Source organism: Seriola aureovittata, chromosome 13 (genome assembly GCF_021018895.1).
Source record: "Seriola aureovittata isolate HTS-2021-v1 ecotype China chromosome 13, ASM2101889v1, whole genome shotgun sequence".
NCBI classification, from domain to species: Eukaryota; Metazoa; Chordata; class Actinopteri; order Carangiformes; family Carangidae; genus Seriola; species Seriola aureovittata.
In genome coordinates, this window is record NC_079376.1 from 10,291,975 (window position 1) to 10,315,254 (window position 23,280).

Here is a 23,280-nt window from a genome sequence, read left to right on the forward strand (position 1 = left end):
TGGACACGCACGGGCATTGTTGGATTTTTTTCCTTTAATTTGTCCCCGGTCTGTATGTGTCACTGTAGTATTAAGCTTTGAATTTATATTGAGCAGTTAAAGACGTCTTAAAACTTTGGACGACTTTGAACTTCAACGTCGGGCAACCTGACTGTATGCAAATGATTCACACGTAGACGTACACAGAAGTACTGCAATAAAGAGTTTAGAATGGCGGTAGCGTATCTACCAGTCTGTGACCTGTTTCAGATAGGGCTCCATGTCAGCCAGAGGTTTTCCTAAGTGCTTCTCTGGATCCAGGCCTGGCACCCACGTGGGAAATATGCACGAAGACCGAAATACACACACAAACGCCATTCCACACGGACACACGTATGGAAATAAAGAGGGAGGGAGAGAGAGAGAAAAAGAGAGAGAGAGAGAGAGGTCTAATCAACAACAGAGAACATTGATTGAAGATGACAGGCAGGGAGGTTTACGGGCAGTCGCACAAACACACACGTAAACCTGCACCCTGGATCTATTTGTTTGACTTTGCAAGTAGTGTACACAGATCTCTCCGGGTAAGGGCAACAGTTTTCAATTGCTGGCCGCAGACCCCCCCCCCCACGCCCGCCGCCCCCTCATCTAGTTCCCTTTGAGAACATAAACTCTGGAAAGAGATCTTGTTTATTTGCCTTTTCCCTCCCCTTCCCCTGAAATGGTGCATGGAAGTGACTCACAGGCATGGGAGAGAAAAGAAGGAGGGGAAGAGAACGGTGGAGGATAGCTTTGTATGCATACCCAGTGGTGGCACACTCCTAAAATACAAGCTCACTGGCCCTCACTCCCCACACAACCCCCCCCCCCCCCCCCCCCCCCCCCCCCCAAAAAAAAACATGAGTAACCAACCAACAGCCTGCATATAGCATATTATCAGGAATAAAAGGGTGCACTTAAACGGTGAACACGTTCTTCAGGTTGTTGAGCACTGGATGGTTTTTAATCCTTTGTGACACTAAATCCTGATTTTGTCTGCCAGGCGCCTGTTCCTGATGGCACCACGGTGAACTCCATCTCACCCCTGTAAACAACTCCTTTCACAAAGAAAGTGCAGCCTACATTTTCCTACTGTACATTCTTCTGTGTTCCAACAAAAAAAAAAAAAAACAAAAGCCCAGAGTACCAGGTGCTTTCTGCAAAGAATGAAACAATAATAACGTAAGAGGACATGAATGTAAAATGTAAAATTTTAGGAAATTCCAAACCATGTAGTTATATATATATATATATATATATATATATATATATATATATATATATATATAAAAGTGTTATTGAAAAATAAGAAGTACATCTTAATGGTCACTGGCAGTGGACCACCTCATTCTTCAACATTTTCCATTGTCTCTTTCTGTGGCTGCCTAGTACTTGATTGACATAATCACTAACAAGTTACTGATGACCTACACGGAGTGATGTGCAGTTGTGACAGTAATGCCATCGCAATAAAAACATTTTTTGCTGAATTGTCCCTAATAATTTCTCAGAAAATCTAATATAGCTCCTCTATTCCGAGGCATCACACGGTCCTGTTCATCAGCACGTTCATGTGTTTAATTAAAGGAACAAAGTTAATCGTAATGTGAGAATCTCTCTTTTCTCATGGCCTGACAGCCTCAAAGGTTAATGTGTCATCCGTGGGCCCCCATGGGGAGCTATGGACGGGAGACGAGAGGGAAGGGGAGAGGAGAAGTGAAGGAAGGACGTCGCATCCCATCCTGAGTTCATCTTAATCCCAGCTGTGTCTCTCCTCCGGGCCCCAGTGGTCCAGCACTACAGGGGAGAGACGAAGGGCCACAGTGGAGGCGGGGAGGGGAGGGGAGGGTGGAGGGAGTGTGGAGGGAGAGAATGAGCAGGCCCTTATTCTCTTCCCAGGGGATCTGTGGTCTTAATTAGTGTGAGAATATCTAATCTCGACATCCTCTCATCTTAACCCTGCCACAAAGGTAATAAGGAAGGAGAAGAAGAAGAAAAAAAAGCATTAAAATTCAATCCCATTTAAATATCCTCTTTAATTAGTCATGCCTTTTAACAAATTTTAATAATTGGCTCCAAATTGCTGAGGGGATGCCACGTTTTTTAATATGTTCATTAACTTCCCTGCTCTTAAATAATATATGATACATGATTTGATATTTACAAGGAGGGAAGAGGACGATGGAAATCGAGGAGGACAGGAGTGAGTGATAAAACGACACAAAGATGGCATTAATGTGGAAGCATTTCTCCCAAGACCACTTAGCACTTGTATGAGTGTTTTCTTAATTGATGTTCCTGACTGACTTCAGGTTACTGGAACCATTTGGAAATGGGGATAGGTGGAATGAGCTTGCATTTGTACAATACATGCTTTGAGAAGTCTTTGAGTGGCCACTGGTGTGAGCCCTCAGCGATATAACACCACTCATTTACATGATCTTCACATCTCTGTCTCCTCTGAACCTGTTTTACAACTTGACCTAAACCCAATTACCTAACCTCATTATGCCACATTAAACCCAAATAAGCCCACTAGAAGCTGCCATTAGTCTGCCGCCAGAGACAGTAAGACCGCTCCTTGGAGAGAGAGGAGCTTCCCTAAGAGAGACCGAGAGGAATGTCTCTCCTTTAAAAGGGCTTTTTACCTCGTATTATCCCATAAAACTCCAATTAAATTCACTGAACTTTAAAACCAGGGAGTCCAGTAATGAGGGAGAACGTTTTTTAAAAAACCTTGTCGACATTAAAGGGGCTGAAATTGGAGAGGAATAAAAAGTTTACCAGGAAACCAGGAGCCATTTAGACAATCAAGTTCGTTTTTTATACTGATGTATGAAAAATGGGAAAAACCTGAAATTAATTTTACACACAACTTTATAAGACACAATAATAAGTTCACCATAAAGCAGATAGCTTGAAATAACAAGTGAAATCTGGAAAAGCCTTTGATTGTGTTCAAAAATTCACTTTTTAAACGAAATTCTTGGACCAAAAGGCAAAGTTCTCAGATGAAAAAAAACATATTTTCCTTCTGAACTTACTAGAACAGAATATACTACTTTCACTTTTACCCTTAAAGACGTCAATGGCAATTATTTTCCAGAGCACACTTTTGCACTAATTCTTTTTAACGATCATGATCGGCCTTTTCCCACCTTGAGGACGTTGATTAATGTAAACCCACAGCAGCGAGTTACCTAACCAATCGAAACTGCGTGTGATTTTGCTTACTGAGTCTAATGCTAAATTAAAAGCCAGGAGATTGTAGATACTGTCTGAGCTGAGCTGAGCGCAGTATCGCAGACATCCGCGGGTTGTCTTAAGATCTGGCGTGCCAGCTGACAGCTCGGCTTTAATCCCTGCCTTCAGAGAGAAAAGGCAGAGAAAATTGGATTCATGATGTGTAACATTTTAGCCTTTAAATGGATGAAATAAGCATCTCCTCCCTAGTAGGTGAGCGGCATCAGCCTTTAAACAACGCTCTCAAAGACCCCCGCCAAAACAATGGCTGTTCACTATCACCTAATCTTTGCAAGAGAGAGAGAGAGACAGAGAAATACAGAACGGAAAGGAAGAAAGAAGGGGAAGGAGGCGGCACCGTACAAAGGATGATAAGATTAAGGTTATATGTGAAATTTGTCAGGCTCTTATCTGAAATTCAGTGTCTGTGAACAGAATAATAGGCCGTGTGAATTGTGTAGCAATCACATCAAGATGAAATCTTTTCAGTCCAACCAATCAAATGGGAGAAACTGAGGGTATTGCAAACACATTGAAATGGACAAAATTAACATTTATTTATAACAACAACAACAACATAAATAAGTTATGGGGCATTTACACAAAGGTCCAATGTATGTTGGGTATGCTAAAACTATTAAGGGCTATTTCAGCTGACACTTGACCCCTATCCTGACTGTTTAAAAACATCAGTTTGGTTGAATTGCCAAGAGAACGTCATGATCAGTGGCTAACAGGGCTGGTGGGTTAAATGGTTTTAGGACATAACTTAGTGATTTTGTGTACATTTTCTTGCTGTGGGATAGCAAATGTTATTCATTTTCATTAAAAAGCAAGGGATAAGAGCAAAGAGGAGTTTAAAGTGCTGACAAACTTGTTGCATGTCACCCCCCCATCTTTCTGTCCCTTTATTTCCAGTCATCTTAAAGGCAAAAAAAGGCCAAAAAATACTTAAAACTAGATGGACACTCAGGGAGCACGGACCTCCACCGAGGCCAATGTCAAAACAAAGTGTACAACAGACTTCAAAGAAAAAAAATTCAAATTCATAGTAAATGATCTGCCCCAGAATTTAAAGGGCTCTTCCCTGACCCCTGACCCCTGCCCCCTAAAAAAAAAACCAAAGCAACAAAACAAGTAATAAAAAAAACATAAATGCAGGTAAAGGGATTTCTTTAATAAAGACGAAAATTAATGGATTCAGCGACATCAGAATCCATTAATTAAAGGCTAGTCAACTGACAGAAAATTAATTGGCAATTAATTAGCAAATATTGTGTCTGATAGAGTCCGAATCCTGATCATCATCCTCTAATCTTATAAACATGTCGTCTTGTTTTGTTGCCTTGTATTGTTTCTTTAAATGTGCTTTGACACTACAGCTCCAACATTCCTCAACATACGGTAGGTAACTGAAAAAAAACAAAAAAAAAACAGGTTGTATATGTATTTCGTTCAGGGAGTTAGTAACAATAAGAAAGATTTGATTTGATTTTCCCATTCACTGTCTTCCACACTAAAACGATGGTCAGTAAAAATTCTACAGTGTCTTTAAACATTAATTGTCCTATAAGTATATATTAAATTATATTCGATGTCCTCATGTGGGTGAGGTGGTCGGTGAAAGCAGATTGGTGACTCAAATTCCCTTCTTCACAGCACAGAGGCTACGTTCACGTGAAGGGTGAAAGATCATTCAGTGATAAAAGGTTTTCCGGCAGACAGAACCTTGATTTCACACATGCCAATTATCTCTGAAGCTGAGGACCAATTAACTGCTGAACCTGTGCCCCCATATACACCTGCCCCAATCAATCAATTAACTAATTACATGAATATTTAATTCTAGCTTGCGGAATCGCCAATTATCACAGTTAGTTCAAGAGATATTGCATTATAAGGCGACAGTTCCCCAACAAAAATATGCATTTCCTTTTTCAGAGAAATGCGTTTTTGCTAATTAGATGCTTTTTCTGACATTCATAGGCTTAGACTTAGATAGCTGAACTTACTTCACTATATGCAATTTGGAATCTTCAAAGACTAAAATCTTCTTTCTCTCTTTTGTGGTTTTAGCCTGCCATCAGCACGCAAATGAACGCTTTTAGAGAATTCACATAGAGGATCATCCTGCAATTGGACAGCTGTCTTTTCACTACAGGGATTTGTCATCAAGGAATATATCCTCCCTTAAGAAAGAGAGAAAGTTTTTTTTTTTTCCTCTTTATCCATTCACCGCTAATTTCCACTTATATTTCTTAGCACCTAATGAAGGATATTAATCTTGAATGACTTCTTTCTATTCACAGCCCATTAAAACCCATTTTAGAATATCATAAGCTGTTTTGACTGTCAGTTCAGATGCAGACTTAACCTTTGCCCTGTGAAAGTTGTGGGGTTTTTTTTTCTCCTCATGAGGTCTGCACAAGTAAATCCCTCCAAATCTCTTTCTTATGCTCTCACACATAGACACACAAACACCAAAGGCCACCAGGTACGCCCTGCTGTCACCCAATCTCCCCTAAACAGCACACCTCACTGCTCAGAACTGCTTCCACCAAAGCTGCAATTATATGTGTGCTGCCTAAAATGCCTTGGGCGCTTGCACCCCCATTCAATTCTCTCCTTTCTAATTACCACTGCCTTGGGACAGGTGAGGAGTCAGGGCTGATAAGATCTTTTCTTTTTACCTGTAGCCAAAACACACATGCACACAAACTCACACAAACACCTACAGAAGGGAGGCCAAGATACACACTCCAAGGCACCTGAGGTGATTTTCCTTTCTAATTATAATCTTCCAAAAAATGCTGAGAATTTGCTTTTAGACGAGGTTGTGTTAAGAGTAGAAAGCTTGGCGGAGGTATCTGGGCTACAGGGTGACTGAGGTCTTTAAGGTGTGGCATTTTCTCTAGACGTACATTATAACAAAAGGGTAACTTGACATTATAATTGGTCAATAAACATTAAGACTGAGATCTTATCTGGTTGCAAGTGGAAATGAAAATTAATTTTGGCTGATAAACAATAATTATAATACCACAGACGACAAATAGAAAATATGGGAAACATGGATTCTGACATCATCTCTGCTCTGACGGGCATGTGACAAGTTATATTGTATATTACCAAAAAGGCCTTTATCATGAAGCCATTAAAAATGACGAATGGGCCCAGCAAATAAAGCACCAAAGATAAATGGCTTGACATGTGCATTTCATGAGAGGTTATTTGAGCAGTGTTGAAAGAGATGCAGAATAACCCAAACGCAGCGCTCAGCTCTGCGGGTCATCAGTCAGCCGCGGACCCCTTTTCAATTGATTGCTACCAAAGGTGACAACAAGCACTTAACAGCACGTAAACAATGTCTACATGATGATCTATCGGCATGAGCAGTTTGAGAGTAAAAAGAACCATTTGTTGCCGTAATTATCATTTTTCACTGGCACCGTCAAAGGAGATCCAGCTGCACTGTCAAGTAGATACAGGTAGGGATCTTAACATCATGTACCAGAGAAAAGAAAAAGAAAACTTTTTTTTCTTTTACTCTCTCCTGTTATGCAGTAATCCGATCTTCCTGTCCTCGGGCTCCAAAACAGGCAGACAGAGAGCAGGTGACACCACATTAACCTCTTCCCTCAATGCTGAAGCAGTAGAAAAACGTAAATGAGAGATACCAGATTCTAATCTTCGCTTCACGGACCATGTATTCTGAGTTATGCATAAGCAGAGAATGCAGTGTTTCTCACACACAATGACGACATGTGTCGCTTATTGACAGCTTGCATTAATGTGCGGGGTAATCACCTGTGATTATTTCTCAACTGCCAACCGCCCCTCCTTCCTCCACCCACCCACCTACCCAATACCACTGCGCACTTCCCTCACACCTCCTCCCTCTGTGCTTCTTATCTTTTCATATTGTTCTCTACTTCAATACCTTCGCCGCTGGCACAAGTCTCAACACCGCTGCTAAGCCACAGATTAATGATTAGGGCATTACTCTGCTTGTCTCTCTTTTTTTCTCCCGGGTTCCACCTCCCTCTCGCCTCCTCCTATTCCACACTTATCCAAATTCTGTCCCCTTCAAGCCACGTGCCAAACACTACTTTACCAACACGGCACCATCATGAGAGAGTGAAAAGAGAGTAAGAAGGGTGACCAGAAGGGAGGAGACATCAGACTGCTCACCAGCTGCTTGAGACACAAAAGAGTGACACACAAACTCACCGAAGGCGGCCACTTTGATGAGGATAGCATGGAGGTCAGATGATATCATCTCAGAGAGCAGGGACTCTTGGTCTCGGCGCCACAGGTAGGCCAGGGGCTGCAAACCTAGCCGCAAACATCTGAGGAACCGGTGAATGGGGGAAAAAAGAGAAAGAGGGAAAAAAAAGGAGTGCAGTAGGTTGCAGAAACAGAAGGAGATGCAAAGCGGTTAATATTGAATATTTGCCAGCTACGCCAGAACTTCAAAGCCAACAAGGCTGGGCATTTGCAGGAAGGCTGCCACCCTGATAGGCCCCACAGCGCATGTTCCCACCTGCCACCATTGCCGGTGGCTTTATTCAAGGAGGAGACAAACACAAAAAAAACTCAATTTTAAGCTGGGGCTTGTCTGTTGCATAAACTCACAAGAAACACACACATCCACAGCAGGTAACTGGAGCCAAAAATGTCTGTACAACAAATGTCTGAGATGTTTATGTCTGTATGTGCATCTAGCGTGTATAAGGGGAAACAATAGCTGACTGACAGCAGGATTCGTTAATAAGAGGGGAGCTTTAGTGCAGCAATATGTCCAGTCTGTGTCAGTTTAGGACAACGGAGAACAAAGAGAGAGGACTAACAACAGAAGAAAAAGAAACAACGAAAGAGAATAAAACAAGAAAAAGTACAAGAAATACATACTGGCATCTGTGTCGCAAGGAAACCATCTAATCTTGAATAAGTCTGTTGTGTTTCACCCCTTATGGAAATGTGCGTTTTTTTATATATATACAAACTCATGCCTATTGTGAAACTATCAGTTTCATTCCTTTTCTTGAAATCATTGTTCCATAAAAACAGAGCCACGCCATAAAATCAAAGCTAGTCTAAATAAAATGGCATAAACAAAACTCAGTGTGTATATGTGTGTGTGTGTTATGTGTTTAAACAAAACTCAGTCCAAGTTTGGAACACACAGTGACTGCAGAGGATGTACTCCTTTCCTTCAGCGGACCACAGAGTGCGCGTCAGTGTCGGCCTGCACGCAGCGTCTGTGTGTGTGTGTGTGTGTGTGTGTGTGTGCATTTAGATAGAAAGTGAGTTCTGCAACATGAATGCACGTGTGTGTTTGACTTACACATTTTCCACACGGACCCTCTGGTAATCGGAGAGAATGGCCCCCACAGACACTGCCTCGACACCCTCCTTTTCCTGTGGGGAGGGAGGGGGAGACATGGAGCAAAGATTTCTGGCCTTTTCCATTATACAGCGGGTGCAGAGTGCACTGTAACGGCAACATGATGTCATCGTCCCAGGAGGCCAAATACTCTTTGCTCAAACTACAATGCTAACCCAAAGTGTTATCTGAACAAAACCACACAAACACATGCTAACATATACACACACAGACTGAAACAGACAAAGAAGGCAGATTGCTGGCGGCTTCTTCCTTTCACTGAACCGCAGTCCTGTGGGGATGTTTACACTCTGGTCGTATCAAGGCCTTTATGGTCCAGCCCATATCCCCCGAAGGGTTTGCGTACATGGCTTTTGTGAGTGAACTGTGAGTGTTCAGTGGGAGTGTGTGACTGGAGAAACCCAGCACCACTAAAGGCACTTCCTGGGCCTTATCAGCAGAGATGAGTGTGCGTCTGGCCGTAGCTTCCATCCTCTCCACACCCGGCTGGAAGAGTGGAACCGCAGTGACAACTGGAAGTATCAGCGGAGCATTGTGTCTGTGAGTGGCGTGTATCTTTAATATTGCTGAGGGCTAATCTAATTGCTTTTCATATCATATTCATATTTCAGAAACAGTGAGACGACTGTGCACTCGAGAGATACTGACACAGCCTTGAGAAGCGCTCAATCTTCTCTCACGAAAACAGGCTTGATCCGGAGTGACACACACACAAACAAACACACGCGTGTGCAAGCCGGGGCTGCATGCTCACCCACATACATACAAACATACCCCTCTTTCTCCAGCTCTGTGCCCCTCCCCTACAGACACACACCTGCAGATTCATTAGAACATTACATGGGCTGTAATTAGAATGAGAGGCAAGGGTAGAGGCAGTGGAGGGATGCACAAGTCTCCAGTAAATTACCTTGTAGCCATTATCAATTTCCCTGGCTACTGGTCCTTAAGATAACCCCCACCCCTCCTTCTCCCTGTGGTCCCTTCCTGCAATTTTTCTCTGCCTGATAAACATGCTGATTAAAGCGAACAGCGTGTAAACCTTTGATACTTTCCTAAATGAAATCCATGCCCTGCCTGGGGCCTGGCGCTGAGCTGCAACGCACTGTGCCTCACACGCACGCACACACACACACACGCACGCACATACACACACACACACCTCCACGTAGGCGTGCCAGCTAATCAGATAAAGGATGTGCTCTCTGTGTGGATGCATGTATGTGTGCGGTGTTTACGCCGCAGCAAAGGATGTGAGGTATAAAGGCGAAGCTAAACACATACACAGCTAGAATTTAACTCTTTGACCTAAAGTTAAACACCAAGAGATCTTAAGAATTTGGAACTCGGTGCTCAAGTTTAAATATCTCTCCAACATGTCCAACACTGGAATATACATTATAGTCAATTCTGCTTCCCAGTGACAGTAATTAAGTCGGACTGATAACATTTCAGCCCAGCACAGACCCAAGGGGGCTGCAGGCGGTGTCATGTAATTCTAGGTAAGCCTCAGGGCTGGCACTCTATTCTAATACAATGATAACCTTTTCCCTAAATACAATTGTCACTTCCTAAAGAGGCAAATTAGGAGGTAAAGAGTGGGATAAGCAGAGACAGAGGAAAAGAGATAGGAATGAGAGTGTTGAAGGAGAGCGCCACATCAACACCAATTTGGTCGCTTGGCTTTAAACTTGACAGGACCAGACTTAGCCTGACAGAAGCAGAGAGCATCAGAGCAAGAGCGAGAAACATCCTCCTCTTGTGTTTTTGTGTCTCTGTCTCCCTCTGTCTGGTTTGTCTCCGCAGGAAAACTGTTGTAGGTACTTGCGTCTGTGAGGTTCAATTCAGTCTCGACCAATGAAACGGCTTGTCTTCTCATCGGCTCTCATTACATGACATCGTGTGGCCTTATAATATCCAGGCATACTAGCCACTAATGATAACACAAGACAAATTTCTCACACATCCTCTTGTTTTCAGTGGAGGCTCTAGCTACGAGACCTTTTGGCAAATAGCTTTGGAAAATGGTTATTTTTGGATACGGTTGTGTTTTTGTCGCTATTATGGCTATCACCAGGAGACAGGCAGGAATGAGGGGGGAGCTAATGCTGCTCTGGACGTGATTTTACAAATTCTAGACATACTTTCTCATCCTCTGTGGGAAAGGTAGGATAAATTATTGTGAAGCAGGGGTATATGTATGTATAAATCTGAATTGCTGGATATTATGGGAATTGTTCCATGTGTATTCATGCTGCCATAAAAAATACAAACTTTGATTTTATGGTAGCTGAAAAATTTATCAAAATGGTTTATAGTGAGAACACCTGACAAAGCGACAAGGTAGCTCATGAAGCACAGTATAATAATAAATAATAATAAAATCTTTATGAGAGCTATCTGGCTAAACGATGTTTTGACTACATTAGAGGTGGGATCCGGGTAAGAAGCTAACATAATGATAAATCAAGGCAGAGGTCATCAGGACTCCTGTGACCCACAAACCACTTTTCTTTCTTCATGACTGTTGGCACAAGATCCGAAGAAAGAGCTCCCTCCCTTCCCTAATTCCACATCGCTTTTCTTTTTTTTCTTTTTTTTTTCAACATTTAATGAACCTAGTTCATTAAAGGAAGCTTCACCTGATCCAGGACCCAAGGCCCTGTATTAACTCATGCCCAGAGCGGGACTAATTCTGGCGTGATGTTGTGCAACAGCGCAACTCCCTCGCAGCCCCATCTGAGGCAGACTAAACAAAGGCCTGGCCTGGCTTCCCCTTGTCCTCTCCGGCAGGCAGAAAAGCTATTAATGAGGATCTATGGCCCAGAGCAATGGAAACCCTCAGTCCCCCCAGCCATGTCCATCAGGGTACTTAGCCCCATGCAGTCATTAACTTCTGTTACTAATTGTCAAATTCATTAAACTAATCCTTCCCCCACATCCGGATGTCTCCCGTGGAAATGGATGGAGAGGGCTGAGTTATTAAGATGTCAGCTGTGGGGAAGATTAAGGCCAGCAGACATGCTCTACAAAGAAACGATACGGCCATTAAACTCTATATCAAGGTAGTGTGTGTGATATACTTTGTAATTATATACACATTCATCTTGGTAACGGAGTTAAAGAGTGGTTCGAATGTATTCACAGTCACAGACATGCCTTCAGTCAAGATATGCATCTGTCCCGAAGATACATACAATACACAACAATCATAAAGCGAAGAATCGGGCTGGAGAATGCAGCTATTTCATCAGCTCTCAGCTTTCAAAGGTACTTACGCATGCCACACATTCAGTCTGGGTAATATTCAACAGTCAAAGCCATTAACAGCATTCAAGGCAATTAGAAAGCCATAAAATATTAAAAATTCAATATTCATATTCATATGGAATACATCAGAACCCTCATTAGCTCTCTCTCAATGGCTGTCACAATGAGATCTTAATTATACACCCTAACAATACAAAGCACCATTTTCTGCAAAATGGTGGGTTTCCAAAATGCCTGCTTCAGCCTTTTCTGACAACTAGGAAGCCAGAGCTGGCAGATCTCGACTATTACAGACACAAGGCCACACATTTCCATTACAAAATCCTCCTTTTATCGAGTCCAAAGTTGTTGACATGTACTTTGTATTATGTTACAGCCTCCTGTGATGTGGCATGCTTGTGCGCGATGGCAGGGAGGCGGGGAAGAAGACAAGGTGGAGAAATTAATTTAAGTGGTTTGAATGACAGTTTGCTCAAGGGCATCGGGGTACCATCCCGTACTCTCCATTGCCGCATCCGCACTGTCATATCGACACCACTCCTAACCCCGCAGCCTCCCATCCCCTTCCTCCGTCGCTCCAACACTCCTTCTCCTCTCCATCTCCCTCTCCTCATCATCCCTCCCTTCCAGGATCCATCAAGTAAGTGACTGGACGCGCCGTGGTTTTAATGTTCTCTCCATTAGATCAGCTCTGGGCCTGTTGTAATGTAATGGGATTGTTCTCCCCTGTTTCTCTACATGGTGGGAACATGGAAAGGGGGTAGGACCTTGTTGTAGCAGCTCGAGTAGATGTGGTACAGGGGGATAGGGCCGGCTAGGGTCAAGTGATTGTGTTTAATGTAATGCAGACATAGTCCTGCGGGCGTGTTGGGCTGTCCTGACAACTCAGACGTGCCAAACTGACAGGAAGCTTAGTGTGAGCTTAGCAGGAGGAGACACTGCTTATTTGTTTTAAATCAGCATTCTCATTATCATTATGTATAGACTGTTTTACTCCAAGGTGACTCCCAGAGTTGGTAAAGAAGTGCTAGGATGTGGAAGAGGTGTGCACAAGGTACAAGATACAAGACCAGTTATACTGTTATATGTTACACCCAAATGCTTACAAGATTATATACTGCTTATGTATACATTGAGGTTGAAACACAATGTACAATGTCTGATCCATCAAAAATAAAGCAACAAATGGACACGCAGGCTTAGCGAATATCTTTGTAAAACAAACATCGGCCAAAACCTTGTCCTAAAAGGCTTTCAGAGACATTCCCCTCGGTAAATTGGTGGGGCTGTCTGTTTGAAGCAGCTGTTGAAAGACGGGCTCTTCCTTTGTGCTTGTGGATGAGCAGGCGAGATGACTCACCACGTGTCAGTCTTCAACCATACAGAGCGGTGGAATAAGAAAAACAAACTACTCACAAAGCCAGCTGCTCATAAAACCTAAATGCCCCGACCGGTTCCAGAGATGATGCGGCTCAGAGTTACAAGAAGGGCAGAGAGGAAGCAGAATGAGGGGGAAAGTATTGTCCTCCGCTGAGGCCACGATGCAGGTGTGACCAGTCAACAGAGGATATGACATTGGACATTGTCTCATCGACGCGATGAGTGAGCGACGGTCATCAAGCCGGAGAAATGTGACAAGTGACAGACTCGTGTGCACTGACTCGGATCCGAAGAAGAATGAAAAAAGAAGCAGCAGATTTTATCCACGGAGGTACTACTGCAGCTTTTCATGGCTGAGCTTGTATTTGTACAGTTTCCTCGCCTGAAGTTTATACACACACACACACACACACACACACACACACACACACACACACACACACACACACACACACACACACACACACACACACACACACACACACACACACACACACACACACACACACACTCTTTAGTCTTGGATAGTGATTCATTTACAATGACAGAGCTGTTTTCAGCGATAGAGCCTGAGCATAAATATGCCATGCCGCACAGCTGGAAAATGTAGAAATTCATCAGGGTTAAAAAGTAGAGAGATTAACGTTTCACGAGTTTCCTCTCAGATATATATGGTTACGTAAACACAGGCCCAGCCAGTCGTCGGGCAGGGAGGGAGAGGGCCTTGGCCAAAGCAAGCACAAAGCCCTAGTTTCAGCAGGCCAAGGACAAGGAGGCTTTCCATATCAACATGCATGGAAAACTAAATGTTGGGAAGCAGCAGGGAGACATAAGGTCATTTATCGATGTACTGTATGTCCATGAATACTTCCAATTCAAGCAAGCAGCTTTAGTTATTGCTGGCTCTTAAAAACGCAATATTTTAATGGTTGTTTCTACATTAAATAAATTGTCACTCTGTGCTTCTACTGTCAGGCTTTCAACTGTTTTGGGATTTTTTTTTTTGGATGACAGGAACTCATGTAACTTCCTCCAAACATTCAAGGTCTCGCCTCTCACCATTAAAAGTATAAGGTGTTCCAATAAAAGAAAGAAAAAAAAAAGCATCAGCAACAGTTTTCTGTAGGGCATAATCCCAGCTCTGTCACAGCAACATTCCCACTTGGCTGAGGTAAGAGAGTGTTTGAGCGTCTGAGACAGGAAGCTGCGCGAAAAGGACAAAATCAAAGACGGAGTCTCCTGCCACAGAGAGGTAAACTATGTCAGTTGCTTTTCATGGTCCGTAACAACCACCTAGTCCACAGGGTGTATATGCGCGCACATGTACTAACACACACACAGAGTCATGAAGTGGCCTACAAACACACACACTCACTCCAAAATGTAAATGTTTTTCTGGTGAGGTCAGGTTCCAGGCTCTTGGCATCTTGACTCCCCTGTCCTCTATCCTCCGTAGCTCCAGCAGACATCACGGACCCCACTCCCCCCGCCGCCGCCGCCCCCTTCCCTCCCCTGAGAGAGACTAGAAGAAAATATAGCAGTGATGCTGGTTTAACCCACTCTCCAGACTCCAGACAGTGTTTTTCTACGGCTGGTTATGACTTTAGCTGCGGGAGGTGATGGGGCCTGCCACAAATATTTCTTGTGGGGAATGGTTCACAAAACAAAACATAAAAGCCCTCTTAATTTTGGAGTAGATGAATGGCAGGGAGTTGAAAGACTGAGCACTATTCCTCAGCTGTCTGTCCAGACACAGACAATATTGGCTCTGACTGGCTGTTGACGCTGGTGAGTGTAAAAGGTTTTATTACACGTCCAACCTCCTCTTTGACTTCTGTTTTTCTTAAATGGCTGGATCATCGTTCACACTTTTACACGGCTGCAGAGTAAAAATAACTGGCTATAATCCAAATGGAGAAACCGAGTCAGCACATGGAAGCAAGTAAATGTAACTTCAACATTTTCAGATAAACTTGAAATGGGATTGAGAAGGAAGCAGACCGAAAACAAACCGACACAAAATGAGAAAAGATATCGGCTAGGACTCGTAAATGATCACAGATTTCCCTTAATTTTTTAATATGAACAATCAAACAAAAGAGGGAAATTGTAACAATACACTTTCCATAATGGTTTATTTACATCAGCGCATAATAGAACATATTACCCAATAGCTCAAAAGAAAATAACCTCTAGATACATCTGCATCATCCAGGATCAAAATAAAATCGGGGAAAAAAAAGGACCATAAACACATACATGCTCTTCAATGAAACAATGTTCAACCAAGCAATGGCAGTGGCTCATGCCCTTGGCAAGGCGAGATAAGGCTATCAGCTTCCATCATCGCTAAACAAGATTGAGCAAAGTACATTAAGCAGAAAAATACAAACAAATTACAAAGGCTTGAGGCTAGGCTCTTTATCTAATGTTTGTGGGGACTGTTAGAGTCAGTTGGAGGGAAATGGGCCTGCATCTAATAGATCCTGTCCCACCACTTCCACACGGCCAGCGAACAATACACAGCGCCATTATCTCAGCGCTAATGCTATCCTTCCTCATGTGCAAAACAAGCCTGCAATCTCAACCCCACTGCCACTGTGTCGACCAACATAAATACAAGCAGTCTCAGACCAAAGGAAAAGATAACAATGGCTATCACATAGAGAGGCGACGCAGAGAGACAGCTGTTTGAAGGGATCTATACTAGCTGAAGCTGAAATACGTATATACTTAATAAGGCACTCTAAACTTGTGCTGAAAATGTAATAAAACAAACTTTCTACAAAGTGATTATCCACCAATCTAACACAATTTAGAGGTCTCTCTGCACCACAAACCAGCTACAACAAGCTTGCATTAGCTTTGTTATTGATCGGATCTCCTAAACCCGTGCTGTGACCCCAGAGGTCATGATTTATGTATTAAGCAGCTTTTTAAAGAAATCCATTTTCCTGTTGAGCCCCCAATGTAAGCCTAATGCGGCACCATGCCGGTAATCAGAGAAGGGCTGCGTGTTTGATTTGCCCCCCCCTTCATAGTTCACACCCCTCCTCAACGACTTGTCTCACAACACCTCAGCTCCCTAATCAATACCACAGAGCTCCTGGTTCAACTGGAGATTCCTCTGCCTGCTTGCTTGCCTGCCTGCCTGCCTGCCTGCCTGCCTGCCTGCCTGCCTGCCTGCCAGCCAGCCGGCCGGCCGGCCAGCCAGCCTGCCTGCCGTCCTCCTCCTCCTTTCTGCTCCTTTCTTTCTCCTCTCCCTCAGTCCCTCTCCCTCCTTTCCTCGCAGCAGGATACACCTCCATCAGGGCACTAACAACAACGCAGTGCCAGGCTTCTGAAGGGTCCGGATGAAAGTGCGAGGACAATACAATGGAGACAAAGATGCCAGTAGAAAGATAGAAGGAGCGAGGGAGAGGGAAGAATGAAAATTAATGTTTGGACTTGTGGACAGACTGCCTCTGCGATCTCACAGGGCCCCGCTCTTGTCTGCCTATGTCGATAATGGAGAGGCCGTAGAGACTGAGGATGGGTGGGGGGGAGCGTGTGTGTGTGTGTGTGTGTAATAAAGGTCAGGAGAAATAGAGAATGGGGGGGTAAGTGTGTGTACGTTTAAAAAGGATTATCTCACTAAAAACAAGGTGTTTTAACACACACCAGCAGAAAGGAATGTTTCATCTACAAAGGCCAAAGGTCTCAGAGCGCTTCTCCAAGACTTTTCCCAGACAACTCCAGGAAAAAAAAAAAAAAAAAAGGGAGGAAGGAATTAGGGTGTTAACTGACCCACAGTATCAGCTATCAAAAAAACAAAAAAAAACTTTAAAAAAACTGTGCTTCAGAAAAGTCGAATGCATTACAGGATAGGAAATTAGATTTGAAAGTAACATTTCCATCGTTCTCAAAGCTGGGTCTGAGTATGACAGAGATGTCACACTGCTGCTAATTAGAGAGTGTGCATAGATATCATCTATTGTTCCTCATCACTCTAATGAGCTTAAATGTCTTTGTCTTTATTCATCAGCTCAAAGGTTGCAGAGTTGCAGCAATAGAGTCACTATCTTTTTTTTTTTTTTTTTTTTTTTAAATAGAACTATTGCTACATCAAGTGATTGAAGCTCCAGGTGCACTTTTCTAAAACTCACCACCCTATATATTTTGCTGCTTTCAAGGTACAACATCTTTGTTTTGTAAAATGTTCTGTCTGCTGAAACCCATCTTGAAAATAGCAGTGTTCAGTGGGTTTGGCAGACAGGAAAAAGAGTGCACATGGATGAAAGCGGTGAGACCGTAGAGTGCTAAAAGAAGGCAAACTAGGGCAAAAAAAAAGAGAGGCAGAGGTGTGTAAGGAGAACAGAGATAGACCTGTTATCATGTAACAGAGGCCCGATTTGACCTGACCTTGAACACACAAGCGCGCACGCGCCCACACACACTAGCAGGGTCACGGGGCATAAAGAGCCACTGTGTCAGGTCACAGAGCACAGAGAGAAGGATAAAGGACTTGAGGGATGTGATATGACTAATATGAGGAGTTTTGCAGGCCTTCGGGGGGACTGACGTTACAGCCAGGGGTGACTGACACTGCTGATCTGTATCACACATCAGAGCAGATCACAGCAGAGGAGAGCAGACCAACCACACACATGAAGTATGGACACAAAACCTACAGTATGTGGAGAACAGGAGGAAATATTTTTTTGAAAGACAGTATATTTATCTGCGCCTTTAAGTTACACGACACAAATTAAGAGACTCATCTTCATACGTTTATTTTCTAACTTCCCTTAGAAGCCTGGCAGAGGGCACAAGGACATGATCTATTCTATGAAAATATATCCTTACAGACATAGATGTCCAAAACTGAAAGATTCCCCCAGGCCGCTGACAAAACTGTTATTTTTCCCCCTCAAAGAGCGGGTTCAAAGATCAGCACCTAGTCGGATGGGATGCTGTGGCTGTGCATGTCTATCAGGTTACACACTTCAAAGACACAGTGCCATTCACAACCAGCGATGAGAGCAAAGGGGCCGAGGATAGAGCCACATTGTCATTCTGCCATTATCACTACTACCAGGGGATGGACGGATCATTTTTTCTATTATAATTGTTTTTTTTCCTCCCCCCTCTATCAACAATGGCTCTGAAGAATATGATCTCTTCCTTTGAATCTTTTGAATGGCTCCAAACATTCTCCAAGAGGCCAAACTCTCTTTGGTTTGTCAGCTTCTGGGAACGGTCTGTAGATGGCACTGTTGGCTCATGCTATGAGTCTGCTGCCGGCATTGCAAACTAGGAGGAGGAGGAGGAGGAAGAGGGAAGAATATCCACTTAAAACTCATCAACTCCAGATCTGAGAAAAAAAATTCTTTCATCTATGCTCAAGTGTCATTTGCCAAATATAATCTTGTAACTTCTAATTAATTCAAACTGCTAGAAAGAATCTTTCAAAATATCACACTTTCCAAACAGAACACGTTTTTTCATGCTAAAACTGTTCTTTTTCAGTGAGGGTGATTTAACAGCTCATTATCAAAAGAAGTGTTTTTTTTCTCCCCTTTTTCCCCCCTCTATCATTTCCTTCATTAATCAACAACACCACAAACTTTATGGTGAGAAAAACATTTTTCTTTTAATAAATATAAAGTAGTAAGCTAGGCATATCTAATGAACATAACTGAATATGACCATAATCTGCGACATTTTAAGGGGGAGATTTGAGATGCTGTGAGTTACCGAATAGAAGGAATGTATTGATTTCCATGAGTTTACTACCCGTCACAATGCAGAACAAATGGTACAAGTTAGTGAAGCTACCGATTGGTGAGAATATCAAAAATAAAAACACAACAACAACTACACAGAGCAGTAATTTGAAATTTGAGATGAGAAAGTTGTATTCTTATGGTTGCCATCACTCAGTGAGCGAGAGAGGAAGCCTGTTGTTTACGGTGAAGGTCTGTTGATGACGGCGAGAGGGGTAAACGGGGGAGACGACTGGAGGTCTGCTGGCCCACGAGGGCCCCGTGGGAGTGCAACTGCCATGATCTATGGCCCGTCTGACTGGTGAGGTCAGACCAGAGAAACCCTGGAAATGGGAAATTAGCAGCCTTTTGCAATTAGAGCCCTGACCACAGGCAGAGATGGCATATTGCATCACAAGCCGGACACACATCTGCTATTTGACTGTGGATAGATATGAGAGCCATGGACTGAGTGAATGCGCGTATTCACAAGTAAACACACGAGCAAGAGCTGTCTCATGTAGCTGCATGTGTAAAGCTGGCGATTTATAAAGAAGACAACAAAGAAAGTCAGGAAGAGGGCGCGAAATGCCCTGAGGCAGGCTGACTGGCCCTTGCCACTGAAGCAGTGTGCGGACATGCAGGGACCCTGGAGCAGCCCTCTGCTGCGGATGAACATGTCTTCACGCAGACCTACAAGAGGACCCACACACACACACACACACACACACCACACACACACACACACCACACACACACACACACACACACACACACACACACACACACACACACACACACACACACACACACACACACCCCCACCACCCCCCAACGTCTCTCATTTATACCACGTCCAGTCAACTCCCATCTCAAAAACAAACTCCTATCCACCATCCCATAAGAAGCCCTTAAATTTTTATTGCTCCAAGCTAAAATGAGAGGTTGTGTGGGGGTGCAGAGGTGAAAAAGTGTTGCACGGGATCAATCCCCACACTGTGTTTGCGCTGACAGCAGGGAGAGCTGTTGCTGCTGTGGAAGTGCGCGTCCAGGTAGCGTCCTCATGGCTGCGGGCGGTCAGGTAGGCAGGCGGTGCCAGCGTTGTGGTGAACATACACACAGTTGGTCTCAAATCTGTCAGTCAGCCACCCTGCACCACATCGGACCACTGAGGTCTCATACATAATTTGGCATCAAATGAATATTTTCTCAGTGTCCTAGCAAGAGCGGTATTTGATGAAATATTAATTTGGTGATTAATTTTTGCATCTGATCCTCTGTCAAGTGAGATAAAAAAAAAAAGAATAGAATTTTTCCTGTGAAGCCAGTTGTTAAAGGGCACCTCAATCCAACTTCACACATAAAACTTTGATGAGCTGATACAACAGGCACACTATTTTCCCAGAGTAAGATAAAAAGAAAACTTACTCTACTTTGAAAGTGGAATCAAGACATACTAAATAAGACAGACTAAAAGCACTAACACGGCTTTTTAATCTCACGAGCGACTTGGTTGCACTTTAAAATAGGTGCTAAGGATTGTTAGTGTACAGCAAGTCAGATGAAACTCGACAAGCAGAGCCTCTTTGAGACGGTGCTGATGGGCTACTAAGTGACTCTGGATCCACGGAGAATGACTTGTAAAACATCTCAGCAGTGTGACATATGTCATGAACCTTAGCCGAGATGAGAAGTTTAGTAGTGCTCTGAGAGCTTGTTCGCTAAAAAGCAGTCAAGCATATGTCAGTGGCGGCCAGTCAAAACGATGGCTACGTTTGTCTCAACGAAGCGTCGCCACAGAGAGTTTACATAATTATGGTGTATTATGATACCATTCCAAAAAAAATTCACTATCTTATTAATGGCCTCTCATGTCATGCTTGCGTATAAAAGCAAAATTAGGATCTTTTAAAATTCCAGATTTATGGTCATATGCTATAAACAAATTACTTCAGTGCTATTGAAGTGATTTGTTCATTTTGCTTTGAGTTTTTCAGAGAGGTCTGGTCCAATCACTCGGCTTCCTACAACTCCTGTATCACTTTATTTTACGTATATGTGCATATGTAGGATTATGTCGATGTGAATGAATGTCTGTGTGCATATATAATATCTTTGAAATTTCTGTATTTCTTAACACGCACACACACAAAAAATACATACATTTATAGAAAATATGCATGAAATAATATATAAAATAGTCATATCAAAATGTATCCCTTACAATGTAAAATTAACAGTGATACCAGATGGTGTGAAAATATAGGTGAGTGTGTGTTGCTCCAAAGGGTGTATAAGAGAAATTTTTGAAAACCTTTAATTCATATGACTTAATCAAGTGTTTTAGTGCAGTACCAGACTAAGATGCTTTTAAAAATTATCCAAATGGCACTTTAAAGAGTGTATTACATTTTTAGTTTAATGCGTTTCTTGTTGAAATGTAATTTTCTTTCGAAACATAATTTAGAGACGCGTCATTCAGCCTGACTGCACTGGATTTTTCCCACGACAAAACGGCAAAAAGCCAGGTAAGCAAATGACGAGTGAGGACACTTGAACACAATACATTGATACATTGCATCTTAAGTGATACATTTTTGATAAGTCTATTTTTTGCACAGCAAGATATTTTCCCAAAGAGCCATCGAGACTACAGCACAGTAAAATACTGGGCTTCAGTTTAACAGGTGGCAAGAATGGAGACAGCAGTGTGATGTTCGTGCTGCTTTGTTTTGTTCTGTGTGACATACAAATAACATTAGTCAACTGTTTGTCAGTGTTAAAAAGCCGACACACGCTGCTGGGATAATAACCTCCTTTGCTGTGACTTTCACCTATAGCGGGGACAGAGAGGCCTACCTTGACAAGGTGCAGCAGCTCATACAGGTCCTCCACCTCATCCCCCTCCGTCTCACTGTAATTTCTGCTGGTGTCCAGGCTGGAGCCCTGGATGGTCCGTCTGTATAAAGGCAGATCCGTGGCTTCAGCATACAGCTCAATGGCCTGGTGGCCCACTGTCTGGTACATGTAACTGTCCAACTCATCTGCAGCATAGAAGACAATATGTTTAAGTGTTTGATGACAAGCCATTAATCATGTGTCTGAAAAAAGAGATGATGACACCGATGTGATTTTGCAGTTCCTTGGGAAATAGTCGAGAGTAAACAAACATCCACAGACTCATTGTAGATTTGGGCTACAAAGATTCCTATTTTCATTTCTGATTCATCTGCAGATTATTTTCTTGATAAATTGATTAGTTTGGTTTATAAAAAAGCAAGAAAAAAAAATGCCCATCACAATTTCCCAGAACCAAGGGTGACATCTTCACATGTATTTTTTTTAATCTGATCAACAAACCCAAAGATACAAAGTTGGCAAAGATATAACAGAAAACCCTCTGATTGAGGGAGCATGAACAAGCTAATATTTGATATTTTTGCTTAAAAGATTACTCCAATTAATTGATTACCAAAATGATTGCAGATTAACTTTCTGTCAATCAACAAATTGATTTATCAACTAATCATTTAAGCTCTATTTTAGATGTTATCAAAATGATGTACAAATAGTGGCTATAGGTAAGAAGAGACTAGTGCCATAAATAAACAGGACGAGCATCCCATCCAGTATAAGATAAATACATTAGTGGGACAGCTGGAAATACTGGTTTGGAAAAGGCTCTTAAACAGTTTAAAAACGAAGCAGTGAATAGTTATAACACCATAAAGATCCAGGCAGATCCAAAATAGATCCAAAATAAACTAAAGAATTTTTTTAAATAACATTTGCTTTAATAAAATAAAAACTCTACTAAACCTCTGTCACTGTGAAAATAAAAGAAAACATTTTCACTGGAAAGTGTTTTCACAATTCATTATTTCATCAGTGGTGCCCAGTAACTCTTACATCACTGGTCCTGTCCCCCAAACTGGCAGAATAAATCTGGGTGGGTAAGGTGAAAGAGCAGCACTTGCCTCTTCCTCATTATCACCACTGTGATGCCCCTGAGCAAGACCCTTAAACCCTTACTGCTTTGGTGGCGCTGCTCAGTGGTCAACAGTTGACACTGGGGGTGTAAAGGGCAGCTTCAGGGTGTGAATGCATTTAACTGTGTGAGTGTGAACAGGGTGTTCCTGCAAAAGAGTACTGAGTATTGCTCAATGTGAAACTTCTCTTACATATACAAGTTTTTGAAATGCCTATGTATTTTTACAT

At 42.7% G+C, this 23,280-nt stretch overlaps 1 protein-coding gene across 1 annotated transcript in view; it reads right to left on the reverse strand.

The window, feature by feature from the left end:
• The window catches only part of dph6 (diphthamine biosynthesis 6), a 58,953-nt gene that overhangs the window by 34,831 nt on the left and 842 nt on the right, over window positions 1-23,280 (reverse strand). The window contains exons 3-6 of the mRNA XM_056394361.1: window positions 21,922-22,106; window positions 8,609-8,682; window positions 7,492-7,610; window positions 241-302 (exon numbers count right to left, since the gene is read on the reverse strand). Of these exons, the coding sequence (XP_056250336.1) occupies window positions 241-302; window positions 7,492-7,610; window positions 8,609-8,682; window positions 21,922-22,106 (440 nt within the window). The remainder of the gene's footprint in view (window positions 1-240; window positions 303-7,491; window positions 7,611-8,608; window positions 8,683-21,921; window positions 22,107-23,280) is intronic.